At 38.7% G+C, this 15841-nt stretch overlaps 1 protein-coding gene across 2 annotated transcripts in view; it reads right to left on the bottom strand.

Moving 5' to 3' along the window:
- Window positions 1-6411: 6411 nt before the first annotated feature.
- The window catches only part of LOC139133072 (uncharacterized), a 53316-nt gene continuing 43886 nt past the window's right edge, over window positions 6412-15841 (bottom strand). For both annotated transcript variants that reach the window (XM_070699474.1, XM_070699475.1), the window contains exons 3-4: window positions 15153-15254; window positions 6412-9242 (exon numbers count right to left, since the gene is read on the bottom strand). In XM_070699474.1, coding sequence (XP_070555575.1) covers window positions 8521-9242; window positions 15153-15254 — 824 coding nt within the window. In that variant the 3' untranslated portion in view covers window positions 6412-8520. The remainder of the gene's footprint in view (window positions 9243-15152; window positions 15255-15841) is intronic.

The raw sequence follows: 15841 nt of genomic DNA, 5'->3' as shown, positions 1-15841 counted from the left end.
GTGTTTAAAATTGCCTCATGACTTCCAAGCATGATGAAAGGAGCATATTTCTTGGCATTTGTCTTTGCCGCCAGCGGGGGCCACAGAGCACGCGCATAGGCGAGACTTGAGATTTTGTGATTGAAAAGTTAGAAAAAAACGAAAACTGAGAGGTGAAAATATGCTGTTAATTGAATCAGAAGAACAATCAGATAAAAGTAGCCACCCTCGAGAATAAGAGTCTATGATCATTAAGGTATTTCATAATTATAGATCAAAATTTACATAGAAGGTTACAATTGTCATAGATTTCAAGGTGGAAAATTTTATCAGAATTTAGATAGAAACAGGCATAACATACTTCAAACATTACTTATTAAATTGTCTTAATGGTCAGTCTGTTGTCACGTCCAAGATGAAGTACCGGTCATTACTTCAATGCGCTTCCGAAGTCTCCAGGTCAATGAATAATTTCAACGTGATTTTGAATATTCATGGCACATTTTGCTGTGTCTAAATTATTTGTATCATATGTTGAAATTCATGGTTTTATCGTAGAGTTTATCTAAAGTAGTAGATGACGTCAACGACTATTGTAGACGGCGTAAGTGTTTGTCCTAGTTGATTCTAGTTACTTATGTGAGGGCAAATTCAAGTTCTGTAGCAGGACCATAGAATTCAAATCCAAATTCTGTAAAATTCGTTTTAAATTCTTTTTTAACCAAATTCTGTAATTGGATTATGGATGGAAACATTGTTTCATATAACAAAACGTCTCGGTTGGGAAATTTCGAATCGTCAGTGATGATGATTTGATAAATGACATCTTTCTATTTTTGGAACATTAAAAATCCTTTCAGACACGAGAACAGCAGCTTGCAAACACCACGATACAAGACTCGCTCTCTTCCGATTGTATTATCGTAATCTCGAACATGGCATGCGTAAAGCAGATGTACTTTGGCATTGCAGATCCGTCCTTCCATAAATCTCTGAATATTTTCAAATCAAGGACCTTGTTAAAAATCTTCAGGCCCGGGATAAAACGCTATTCGAAATGCGCAGTCGCACTTTTGCCAGTGTGAATCCGGAAGTATTTCAGATTCAAAAACATCGTTTGTTTATATAAACCTTTTTTACATATTTCAATAATGGTTTTCGCTCACATTATTTTTGCTGAACCATTCTTTTTTAAAAAACATGACGTGTAAAGACATTTATATATTTCAGTCAATAGTACCTGTCGAATATTGTTTTGTTTTGTTTTTTCATTTTTCTTTATCTAATCAAATTTTGACTCAGCAAAACCAACAAATTAAACCAAAATGCAAATTAGCGGGCGCGTCTTACACATAAGCCATCATGATTGCTCATTATTTCGCTATTTTTCTGGCATAGTTAATGTGAAGTGTTAATGTGATACTGCCTCTCTCATCGGAGGTGAAATCAGGTGTGAATATTTAACAAGGAACCAAACAGGCGTGTCGGCTTATCTGACAGACTACAGAGCCGACGTGTGCTTTTTTATGATGTCAGTACTTGTGATCGAGGACATACACAATTGTGATCAGGGTCATGTCAATGTGGACGATCATAAAACATCCAGGGAACAGTCATCGCCCATCACACCTGAAAGGCGGTTAGGTCGTTAGTTGAGCGTGCGCGGATGCAGTGTTTGCTGGCAACATCATTATACAAAAGATGATATCAATAAAATCTCTACGGCGTGTGCGACGTGAATTACCCTTTTTTAATTGTTTGATCCCTGAAAATCTGAAAATATCTGACAGAGACAGAAACGGTTTAAATGAGCGTGTTTCTTCTGACACAAACTCCACATAAGTGCAGGAGCTCAGGCTGAATTATCTGACAATTTCGTAAGCAAGGTAATTTAGAGTTCGCTGAGGTCATTGGGGGGGGGGGGGGCACCCCACTCAGAGACCCGCTGGTGGCTCGCGGGTAATGTATACATGCATCGCGACATGTCTTGTGAACATGTGTTGACAGTCTTCTCGTGGACAGATGAATTTCCATATTAACATTAATTTTTCAGATTTACCGACAACTTCAAATATATTTAGAGCACACAGACAAAAACGGAATGCACCTGCGAGTTTATCAGAGGTCACGGTCAGTGCAAGGATGGCAAATAATTTTGATGGAACTAAATGTAAAACACATGAACACTCAAGGCTGTTGAGTCTGTTGCGAATTATACATTTGCTGTTGATGGGTGTTCAATTTCCGACTTCACCGGAGTTTTTCAATAATGCAGCGCCGCCAGCGGCGAGTCAATCTATCGGAAGAATACAGTGGACACCCAGAGGCGATACATATCGTTACAGAAGGCGGCATCTCTGTCGAAATATTTGAAGTATTTCTAGCAAATGGAAATTCTGTGTCTTCATCTTCGGGCTATGTGTTGATGAGTTTACCCACGAGCTATGTGATAAATATGTTCCAAAATTACATCTGCGAGAATCGAGTCTCGCTTGCTACAGCGAAGGCTTCCGTTGGAATGAGGAATGTATTCCGGGTTGTTGATTATCGTGGCTCTACAATAAGATCAGACATAGCGAACTAAAAGAAGATCAGACATAGCGAAGTCTGCGTAGATCGAGGAGACTTGACGTTTGAAGCTATCATTCATTAAAGTCAGGTGCACAAAGTAATTTATGCGCAGACTGGCTAAATCTCTGTACTGAAGTAGTGTTATGGTGTGCTGTAACAGTCAGTAATTGTTACAACTCACCGGGACCGAGGTAGCTATGCTAAGTGTTACTTTGATTTTTGTGGTTCGTTTTTTTAGCGGACGGCATCATATTTCTACTCCGCCGTATCTTTATTATGTTCCCCGCTTTGCAAAACTCCTACAATACTACCACTTTACAAAATCAGGACATAGCGACATCGCGTTGTGTTAGGATTCAAATTAAAGCGAGGCAGTCGTCGGAACTACGCGTGTGATGCGACTTTGTTTACAAACAATGTATTTCATGCATCATATCTAGATGCATCAAGTCTTAAAGCAAGACTTAAAGTTTACGATATTCATTGTTAACAAATGTGCTTTAACTTTCATCAATCGCCAAGTACCCTAGATACAGTGTATACATCGCCTGTAGGGGTCCCTGGCAACCTTTGAGCAGAGTTCCGACGACTGCCTGCCTTTAATTCAGATTTTGCACACTGTTCAGGCGGCGTAATTATAAACGTTATCCTGAACGCTATCATGAATATTGGTTTACTAGGCCTGTCGGCACGATCCTCTAAATAGGCTTTGCTGACAAATGCCAAGAAGCAAATATAGATTTACTTCCATTTTCGTCGTACAACGTTCTTCTTCAGTATAGTTTCGGCAACAGGGTTCAAAACTAATTTTGTGCTAGGCTGTGAAGGGGTCGCTGTAAACTGAACAAGTGTTAATTTTACTTCACAATGGCCTTCACCCTGCATAAAGCACATATCCAGAATGTCAAAGGCGTGATCGTCATTAGACAGCAATGCTTGTCATTCTGTAAGACGGTATCACGAAACAACCTTTTATAATTGAGATGATAATACCAATTTAATGTTATATTAACTGCGCAAATTAAAAATCAACTCCCGCGTTACGTTGATTATCCAATCTTGATTTTGTATTGGGAATATTACTTTTTAATTCATACGGCGCAATACAACACCTTGGATAGTGTAATTCTTACAGACTTACTGGACTCACCAGGATTTATTGACATTGATTGCGATAATGATTTTTACTTCTCATTCAAATAGAAAATTATGCAGTATCTATACATTCCCTGATGTTGTTGAAGAGCTGTACATTTCATATTCGTATATCGGCCCTTTCCTCGCTATGACGTTGGTAAGACGGAACCGGAACAACAGCCAAAAAGTGCGTATAAGCAACTGAGGAACTGAGCATATTGTTTGTTTTACATACATGTAACTACAATACACTTGGAGCATAGTGTTTCCAGAGAAAATGGCGTTGAATTTAGTAAGTATGAACAACGCCCGAGTCGAACTGTACGGCCGGCAAGATCGATTTCAATATTATGGTGCAGAGAACGATTCGCAATTCCAAATGACCCCTCAGAACGCACTGGACAAAGAATCCAAAGCGCCATTCAGGTGTGTATCGTTTCAGAAGAATTATATTTCTGAAAAAAATGGTCAAAGAAACGCGATCGCATCTGCAGTACTCTACAACGCAATTACGGTAAATTTCAATGACAACCCTACAGATTGAACACGGTCACGTACTCTGGAGTGCCGTGTTACATCAACTGAACGCACAGGCCCGTACCTCGCGTTGTCGCTGTCTGATTCCGTAATAATTATCCTGTACTCCCTAGGGTGAAAATTTGGCGCCAGCATAAATTAAAAGGAAAGGTTGAACGGCGCAGTTCGCGAGTTATAAGGCCTCTCATATACAGAGTGGGATTATATGCTATCACGAGGATCTTAGAAGAAGAAACGAGATGAACAATTTCGCATGGTGGTTTTCAAGGCAAGGTTACCTGAACTTTATTTAATTTCGTTCAAAAAATAAGCCAAAATATTGACCTTGACGTGCACTTTAAATACTCGTTAAAATAACAGTAAATTGTGTTGAAAGCATTTCAATAAATCGATGAGGGAAGTTTTAACAAAACAATACAAAACACAACACAAAAAAGCCTTATGTGTCATAATATACTGTGTACAATATTAGTTGTTTGCTATTTTGTGTAGCATAAAAGTCATTTATCATTAACCACGATTCTCGTTGCAACGATAATGGGAAACCCACGAAACACTCAAAAGTTGGTGGCAATATCGCACAACATTATTAACACTAAAATATTCTGCTAGATTTCATTTTTGTTGACTCGTAGGTCCGAGCAAGCCATCAAAATAAAGTATGGAAATCGAGGAATTTTTGCGCAGCTTTACGGCTGCTAGTAAAATAAAAATTCAAGGACTGGACTTAACAGGCCGCGATGAATATCCCCTGCAGATATTCGTGTGGTTATGATGAGACATCAGTGAGTATACGCTACTGGGAATCTACGTAGAATATTCTAAACGCGGAGCCTAAAAGAGCACATGTGAGTCTATTTTAAAACAAAAACACCCGATAATTTCTTGGATATTACGATTCTCTTGACAACGTTACCATGTGTAGATTTATTTTGTTGCTATTGTACTCGGATAAAAACCATAAGATATATATAACACGAAACTTCATTTGATAACATTCTTATATTTACAGCAAAATATATCCCGTATTTTAATTTTTTTATATCATTAACATTCAGATCAGGTAAATGATTCATTTGAATTTGAACATGATAAATGTAAAGTATTTTCAGCAATCGCTGCTGTGGGTCCTTTCTGAAAGCAAAATACTGTAGCCTTACTATGAAAAGTATTCTCAGAATTATTTCTTGTTGCCATGGCAACAGGCAATGTTCATTCGGAATGTTCAATCGCTCGAAATCGCCGAGCAAATCAACCTTCAGAACGGTTGAGTGTATCAGCGACCGTGAGACGTGCATTTAAACCCTTTCAGAGCGAACGCGAGTAATACAGTTAGGATTCTCACAGAGATATTGATTTCGCCGGAAAAAAACGAAAACACCACGCGGGTAATCTTTCACTGGCTATGCAAGTCAACGGAAGCTCTGTGCTCCATGAGGCGGAGAAGCCTTGTCGTCTAGATATTAACCTGTCCAAACTTGAGTTTTTTTCATGACACAAGGCCAAAAATTCTGCTTATCTTGCATCCTGTATCTCTTTCAGAAATAAAGCTGTGACAAAGCTTCTTTACATTATCATTTTGAGCTCATAAAAAATCCAATTACCGACATGTACACTGCGGAAGAGGAATATCTGGGTATGTAGAGATAATTCTTACATGCAGAAATAGGGTGACGATATGTTCACTGTTTATATGTAAGTATCATGTGTTGTCCTACAGATATTTCCAAATCTTTTCCTGAGTAGTCCTACCTCATTCCTTTTATATTTATTTTTGACGTGGTCGGCGTCGAAATTGGTTTTACCGTACCTACTTCGGAAGAAACGTTATCTGTAATTATCATTTTACCAAAGTGTCTCGTTTCCGTACACGACTGACCGAGTGAAACACAAACATACCGACATTAAGGATGTAATAGACATGTAGTCAACGCTATTCAGTGATTGTCACCTCGAACAACCACGAATGAATGATTTATGAGTGATGATATATATATATATATATATATATATATATATATATATATATATATATATAATTATGTATATGTATATATGTGTGTGTATAATGTACATATATATTGTAAAGTGTTAATTATATATAAATAATAAATATATAATATATATATATATATATATATATAATATATAATATATATATATATATATATATATATATAAATTCATTTCTGAATGTCGTACTTTCAGTTGTATTTATCAGCTCTGCAACTATTGTACTGCTTTCATCGCAAGAATTCAGGAGATATGCACCACATTGAAAATCCTTTTTTCATCTCGCCTTGCGTGCGATGACGACGATGAACATTAGACTGGTGCAGTGACAAGAGTTATAATACCACCGGCCGTCTTGAATCTCACGCGAATACCCACAATTCACACACTTAATTTAAGGGACGTAACCCTTTGTGTGGTGCAAACATTGTTTTCTCTTTTCCTATCTTATTACCACTTTGCGAGCTTTTGTTTACCCATTGAAGTATACACCCGTTTTGGATACCTTACTTTCCGTTTTATCCCATGAGGAAAATTTCTTAAATGGTTTGAAGTGTGATAGCAATTAATCCGGACGTCAATACTTGCCGTCGTAAATCCAATCTTACCGACTGAAAGGCATAATATATTTTTAGAATTGTACTGCAGTATATCCATATGGCGATTGAAGTTCTTCTGTTGAATACAAGTGTACAAGCGGCGTACAGCTGTTCATGACACAATTACATTATACTTCATTTAACATTGATGAAATAGGCATTACACAAGTAAGAAAATATAATAAACTTAGATTATTATGATATCACCGGAGCAGCCTACATTTGGTTCGACGAGGGCTGCACGGCTCGCCTCCAAATATCCAGAGGTAGTGCTGAGCTTTTTCTGATACCGGGGTCTTATCGTTCAAACTGTTTGATGTGCCATATAAATGATAGCCCAACACTACATCGTTGCGGGTGAATTATGATATATATCTGATCACAAATAACACATGTGAATACAAATTGTCAACGTAAAGCAGTTTTCTCTTAAACAGCATCTACATAAAGAATGACACTTCATTACAAACAGAACATTAATTTTCAAAATGTGCGTATATTGTGATGTGGGCTGAGTGATATAATATTTTTAAGGCTTACAAATTTACAAAAAAGCCCTTTAGTTGAGATATCTTTGTATGTTTGAATATGCTTTGAGGGCCATGGCCAATGACACTCTTGACTACGACGTTAAAGTTAAGATGCAGTGTCGCTTTGCTGCAGTTGCCAAGGAAATGCAACCTACATCCGGGCACCCTGCACAAGTTTCGGTCAAGGAACATCATCAAATTTCCAATAAGCGACAGCGTCTGCGAAATGCTAGATTATCTGGCACAAGTACTCCTTATAAAAAGATTCTATAGCGCCCTTGTTAGAGAGAGTATAACGGTCATATACGGTTCTTTTTATCGAATTTGAAATTCACGTTTTAATTTAAAATGAATATTTGATGCCAATGATTACTACCAATATGTCAACATAATTTACAAAATAAAATAAAAAATTGACTAAGCGGATATCATCCGTTTGTTATAAAAATATCATTTGCAAAATTGTAGGGAAACTTTGATAAATGGAGTTGCAACAGCCACCTAATTGAACTATCAAGGACGTACATTAAATATATTAATATAAATTTGATTAAATGCTTCGAACCGAACACTAATCACGATAGGAAATGAAGTTTTGTCGAGGTTTAGAGAAATACGATACGACAAATAGTGCTCAGGCGTTTTGATCGACCTCGGGAGTAGACTTTCCTATTAACGTCTGTAACAGTCTGTGTGTTCAACTACCCTGTAAATGGCATTCAATGCACGTATAGGAACGTTTTGTCCGATCTCCTTGCAAAGACTACACATCTGTTCGCCTTTTCCTGAGTCAAAGTGGGAACAAGACCAGTCCAATATGACACGTCTGTCGCTCATGCCTTACCGCCGCTGTCGAAGAGTGCTTTCTGATATTACATCAATTTAAAACCTGTCTCCATCAACACACAATGTACATAATTTTTTGCGGGATGTCCTCTCAAGGATAGGCAAGGCGTCCAACACACCCTGTATTCCAGATGTAAAGCGTCACCAAACATGAAAAACATCTTTCCTGTTATAATAAAAAATGAATGAGTCACATTTATGGAGATGATTTCCGACTGGATTATCATCGTTTCTGGCGTCGCGTATATCACGAATAGAGCAAGAATTATGGCTTGTATTTTCAGCGTACACTGTATCAACCGCGTATCTTAAGGTCGTTGTATGTTTGGGGGAGTATTACTTCTATCACGAATGAATGGTTCACTTTCCGCACTGTGGACAACATCAGCGTAGTCTGGCGGCGGCACATCTGGTGGGGGCGCACTAGGGTGGGTTATTTCCCCATCAACGATTGGCCCATTCAATGGCGTGCGGCAGTCTTGCCCACCGTCTTCCGAAAGCTCTTCAGCGTTCTTCTTAGCCGCCAGATGAGGCTGAACTGATAGAGGCGGCGGCAGATCGACTTCAGTCGGGGTCAGAGGGTATGGCAGCTTGGCAGAATTTATAACGATGGTCGGTTGTCCTTCCTTTGAAAATGTTACATCGGCAAAGTCGCTCTGCGCACCCTGATCCTTAAGGACACTGCCGTTGGAATGATGGAATTTCGTGTACCCCGGACGAGACACGTTATCCGGGGCGCCAGCTGTCGAGAGACGAGAGCAGGAGGTAGTTTCCTCTTCGTCCTGCTCGGGGCCGGCGTGTTTTAGGGTGTGGTATCCGGGCGTTTGCGGGTACGAGTCTCTCCTCTCGCTACAGTTCGTTGGCCGGTCCTGAAGTTGGATGCTTTCCTCGCCCTCGCTGACTGCCTTGTACTCTTGCTGTTCCTGGGCTTTTTTCTTCTTCGTCTTACAGCACATGCACAGCACGATCAGAATGCAACAGCCGACGCCACCGACAATCAGAGCAATCTCCCATGGTTCCAGATGCAAGCCTGGCAAAAAGATGGTTGGAATATACATATAAGTGAAAAAAACCCGAAAATGAAATGATATATATAAACTCTTAGAGCGACACTCGCTGCCGTACATAGACGTCGGAATAAAAGAGAAGTAGGTTCATCTGAATGCAGGAGACGGATGCGACAATATCAATCCCTGCACACAAATAAGTCTTTCAACCACATATCAAAAGGCGGCACAATGAAGATGACACGTATAATGTAAAAAAAGATATTCATCGAATCGCTGATTATACAGTTAATCCATATTCTGTTGCCGATATTTTTTCTGCAATTTATTTCCTATTTATCAAACATAGTGGCGTCAGAAATTTTCCCGCAAAACATTTATCATTAGAAAAGAGACACCGTTCTTCGAAACAGGATCACGGGAAATCTTTTACATCGACGCCTCTTAATGTATCTGAAACAGCCACACACAATATGAAATAATGCATATCGGCTAAGGAAATGTGTTATTTCTAAGCCCATTCATTCTTTACCAGACACGACTTCTCTTCCTCCTATAATAATTACATCCGTTCGTTTCTTTTATAAAAATACATAAGACAAGTCACGACGCACATGCGCGGTCACCGCCCCTGGGTTTGTTAGAAGCACAGCCAGAATAGGAGATGATGGATACAACTGTTACATTTTCATATGTACAGCTTTTCAGAATAATATTCCCGTTCAATCTGAGCCGATGGCTGAAATTGCATATTGAAACTGTCAAATTTCATAACAGGGACTTCTAAATTTCTTCGAATAGACGTTGTTTTCAATTCCGAATAAGTTATTGCTGACGTCATATGTCAGCTTGTTGATATCAGTGTATAAATCTGAAAAAGAGGCGTATTCTCTTTTGCCCGAAAGCAATATACGTAGTGTGACACAGCTGAGGCGAGAACATGTATCAACTATTAGTAATGCAACACCCGATGTCTGTCAACATTAGGCTGTCTTCGTTTTTAGCCCTGTGTACCGTGCTGTGTGTTCCCGGCGTTATACTGCCTGTGGTGGGAGGCCGTATAACGCCGGGAACACAAAGCACGGTACGCAGGGCTATCTTCGTTCTCAGGTAACAGCGTGTGTGTCCGTATAGGTTCTGTCAAATTCCTGATAGAAATTTTGAATGGACAAAAATTGTACACAGTTAATGTCTTTCGTCTGAACGAGACGAGCAATTTCCCGGGGGAGAAAACACACATCATAACTGAACACAGTGCAGCATTGGATAAAACTTTAAGAGGACATTTCCAGCATGTTCAACCTAATCATTTCGATATGTGTTGTCAAAACTGAAATACCTCTTTTCAGCATTGTTAGTGACTGACAAACTCTCAATATACACTCAGGAATCACATTTACATGTAATTCAATCCTTTATACAGCCAGCTCATGCTTACGATGGTTCTTAAGATAGCTTGTTACAGAGATCATTCACTTTGACATCAATTCTGCATAAATACCAACGGCCAGGTTCAGAATTGTGGACGATGTATAAATACGTCATTACTAGGTACGGACACTAATGATGAGATGACAATAATATTTAAATAACCATTTTACAGATTGTATATAGGAGGTGTCTTTACGAATACAGGCACTTGACCTTGAAGAAGGGACAGCACATGATATTATGTAACATCTTTGTATAGGAAATACGCGGTGTTAACTGTGAAGACTTTGAGTCTGTACGCTGTTTCTGTATCCCGACATCCTCTCGAATAACTATTCCCCGAAGGGAGGCGGTGAGCTGTAATACATGGTTGAGAATCCGGGTACCTCTATAACGGTGAGCTGTAATAAGTTAACGCCTGGATATTACAAGATTTCAACTTTTACTCAAAACTTTCAGTAAGGGAACATTACATTATTCCCTTTCGAAATCAATAATAACAACCAGCACCCACCGTGCAAAATGTTGTTGTAGAAAGACAAATTACCCAATATTTACAGACTCTTAAAGTTCAAAATGGCCGAGATTAACAAAATAAAAATTTCCATCTAAAATTTAAGCTGGTGAAAAATTTAGCTATTCCATGAGGTTCAAAATGAGCCTAACAAGTGGCGGTACAAAGGAGTACTATAAAAGAGTTCAGAGTCCCTGAGGCGCCTTCTACCTTCACGGTTTCCAGGTATCTCTGTTGACAAGCGATGGTGTGGGTCTCCCTGTTGGTAATTTATATCGACGATCAAAAGGACTGAAAAAAAACTAGGCCTGATCTTACATACAAGTCCCCTGAAGTTGAAACTCTCATATCTTTCGCATGGTTCAGTGCATACAGACACATCCAATTGCCACACTTCGAGTGGAAATATTACCGTGGATTGCATACAAAAGAGGGGAAGATATAACAGATGATCGGTGCTGCCTTTGTGAACCAGTCGTGCCAGTCGGTCGCCGATGCACATGACACAATTAAGATCCAAATTTCCTGCCACAACACAGACATACTACAGTTTATGGTAGTTTGAACTTAACTGACTTAACGACGCGACTATTTGAATCATAATAAAAACAAAAATAACAGGGGCAAATTTTGGTAGCAGAGAAACATATCATAAAAGATGTAGCAGTATTCGAGATTCAATATGGCCGCTACCCCTTTATTAGCTGTAGAATGTTTGAAAATATCCAGTTTTACAAAAGCAAGCCAGGGAAGATTTCATTTACTCTACAAGCTCCAAAAGGAGCTCATACAAGCTGCATATAACAGCAACGAAGTATTGTAAAAATTCAGAGCCAGGAAAGCTGCTCCCAAGGCGCATTCTAGCTTAAGTGAATTACACCGTTTGTTCTTTGAAGTCGGCTAAGAACGGAGACAGTTGCACCATAAGATGTATGGGATGGCCAATAATCGGATTCTTAATATGGCAGTATGTCGGATCAGACCTATACACCATGCCCATGGCACGATGCGGCCAGTCGACGCTAGATTCAATGGGCATGTACCATGATATTTTCAGGATATCCACAGGGTGTACGTGGAAGAAATTAAAGGCAAGAAAGTTCAACTAATCAAAAAGTCTTTGTGAAACATTTTCTGAATAGTGTGTCTACGAAGAAACCATATAGTCTTTGCCTGCCGTATTTCCGGCAACAAATAGATACTTTTAGTTGAACACAACAAGTATGAATGATCAGAGCAGTAATCATGTTTTAATGGATTCTGGCGCATCAGTCAGACGAAATAGCAATCCATTTTGAACATGTAACATATTCTATGATGACAAGAACAAGTAAAACAACAGCAAAACAAACCCCCACAAAAATAATGACAATAATAGTAGTAATACGTCCGTATTTAATTACATAGGTTGGTAGGTCGGTAGATACATACGTACATACATACATACATACATACATACATACATACATACATACATACATACATACATACATACATACATACATACATACATACATACATACATACATACAGACAGACAGACAGACAGACAGACAGACAGACAGACAGGCAAGCATATTATCTATCTATCTATCAATATATATATATATATATATATATATATACACACACACACACACACACACACACACACATATAAGAACATACATATCTTTTGATGTATTTCTCATAAACATATCATACTGCTTTTTGCCAAAAATTTCACTGTACTTAGAAAACAGATGGGGATAATTTCAAAAATGTATTGTAAACATTTTGGTTTTGTTTAGGTGCAACAAAGCTTTCTTGAACGCAATTTTTGTAATGGCTCTGAAACAAAGTCAGTGGCTGTAACTGCCAGACCTCAATATTGATAGGAGCAAGGCGTAATTACGCTGCCATACTCTACAAGACGAAGTAATCAGCAAAAATGGTCAATATCCCTCTCTACGGTCAATATAGCATCTTAAGAATTCACCCTAAGCCATTTCATGACTTAACATCCGTTTGTTTCCCGAGGTTTGTTTTTCTCTCCCTCTACTAATATCTAGGATCTACCGGAGCAAGATACTTGACTGTGTTTGCGTCATTAAGGTGGGCCATTAACTGTTTCATAGTAGCATTTCTCGTTGCTTCCTTTGTGTTGTCCTGTTTAGTACAAGGTCTTCGTAAAATTTATTTAGACTCCTTCAGGAAATGGTTACTCAGTACAGTAATCTTACACAAATTACTTATAGAGTGTAAATTACTAAGTTCTGCCTATTTACATCACTGCGTAATGAGTGCATACTCGGCCTAGAAATCAGAACCAGAAACTGTGTACGAGTTAGGAATAAAAGCGATCGGGCATTATGCATTTTCAACCTTCCCGCAGTACGACTTACAGTGTCACATAATTTAGTCCTGCGTAATTTTAAGCTGCTGCAGTAAAACGTGACATGCTCAGAGGGGTAGCATGGTTACCAACACCATCTCTATACGAACTGATTAACTAGATAAATTTTTCCAAAGTAAACAGAACACTTATTTCAGGTAAAGAACGAGTCAACGTAAACAAAAAACGGAACAGCAACCAAGAACTGCCGTTTTAAACTTATCAATATGTAGCTACCCTAAACAACCATTTCAGATAATATGTCTTCCATTTTGTCCTAACACTGTTCATTGCTTTCACAACTATTTCGAAATTTTAGACAAGGTGACAGGTTCACACAAACCTGTCTTTTCAACAAGAGTCTATGCCATCTGTACTCGTCATATTGGAACCAAGTCAATCGTGATAATCCTATTTGCTTCAAATGACACGCACGGAATTTCCAGAGGTAGAAGTATTCTTATGGTATCAGGACGTTAGCATTCATCTCACGTCGTTTTTTAAGGATTCACTTGCCTGAGAGTTGTAGAGTTAAAATTGAGGGAACTATTTCACGCAAAAAAGTAGTGCGGCCTGTAAAGAATGGTGCAACATTACGGCAAGAGAAAATATAAGACGAGTATACGCGGAGGACAGTGAACTGTAAGTTACTGACTGTTGCGCGCGGAGGTTGCTGTCGATCTCATCAAGCAAATTAGACACGTTCACGCCCGAGCCACGGAAATTGAGGCGCAGTGGTATACTATGAATTATAAAAAATCCAATAAATACTCATCGGCAAATCTCTACGCCATGCTCAGAGCACCGCAGTTTCCCTCTGACTCTGCGATTTTCATCCCCAACGGCATAAAATAGAGCGTAGGTCTAAACGACAGCTCGAATGCCTGTTACGCTGTCAACGCCTTTTTTCAAAGCCGTATTTAGGCATACTGAGTACTGTAGGTATAAAATTTTCAAGACGCACTCCACAAGGAAACTTGGCTGAAGTCCATCCCGCGGCACGGGTACCTCAGTTACATATAAGCTGAATAGGATATTAAGAAATGGACTTATTGCCTAGAGCTTATATGTTAAATTACCATGGAAGGCTTGATAAAGGGTTCCAAAAGAAAAAAATGCTAATTATATGCCAGAGGGATTTTAAGAAATCAAAGTGTTATAGGTACCATTGCTACACATTGAAACCATTCTGCGTATTATTGCTTCCGCGGGTGATGTTCTATTACATCTCTGAGAACTCATTCTGTTTAATATTATTATTTAATATTATTACAAGCTTTTCCTCTTTCTTTTCCTTCTTTTTTTATTCTCCATCACCAAACTTTGACATCGTCTGTCCATTGGAAATGAATTCTTCTTTTTTTTTAAATCATAGATATTGCGCGTACACAGATTGACATTGATATGCATTGAGTTTGACGAATCTTTAAATTCTAGCTGATTACAGGTATTTCGTTTTTGTATCATCAACTTTCACGTAAACAGTCATTTGTATTATTCCGCCCCGTTTCTGGATGTAAATCCTGCGCTGTGAACTATTTGAGAAATCTGAACCTTGTGTCCGTAAACTCAACGTTAAAATGATTATCAAGCAGAATGCTCCTAGCTACTTACCCGCGTTCACAAAACCCGCACCACCAGCACCACCGCTGAACGTACCGGTTCGTCTGACGCGCTGTCGAAAACGTGTACGTGTGCCGCCGTTCGCCTTTATAGCTGCAAAGGAAAGAAATCCATAGTAGACCTCTAGTAAACATAAAAACTACAATCTGAAATAACATGGTTTTTCCTCTCCTCGCGTTTTATAGAAAATCATGACCATCTTCTTGGAGACAAAACGTTGAATCTCACCGTGACATAAAAATTGTACATCGCACAAGCGGTTTGCAAATTTGTACGCTGGAACAATGATAGTATAATATTTTAGGGCTCTCGTCGACGAATACCTGAGCAAACGTGGTGACTACATGGCGTCGTACATCAACGTTCTGGACATTTGCAAGTTCTTCATACACACCACAGGTACTCTAAAGCTATTGCGATAATACATATTTGTTCAAATTACCATAAAATTTCCGTATTTGGTTTTTTAAAAATTTCTCCCTCGCTTTTACTACAATATCTTTTCTCAAACCGCTCCCTTGAGGGTATGTGTTACTTCAGTTTTATTTAAACCCTTAGAAAATCTAAATATTATTGGCCAGTTTCGTTATCACTTGTCATTTACATTCCTTTCACTTGATTTTGTAGGTTTCCAAGGATAACTTAACTGCTACAGAAATATAATTTATTTTCTATTTAAA

The sequence above is a fragment of the Ptychodera flava genome, chromosome 5, assembly GCF_041260155.1.
Source record: "Ptychodera flava strain L36383 chromosome 5, AS_Pfla_20210202, whole genome shotgun sequence".
Lineage (NCBI taxonomy): Eukaryota > Metazoa > Hemichordata > Enteropneusta > Ptychoderidae > Ptychodera > Ptychodera flava.
This window is presented reverse-complemented; position numbering and strand designations above follow the sequence as displayed.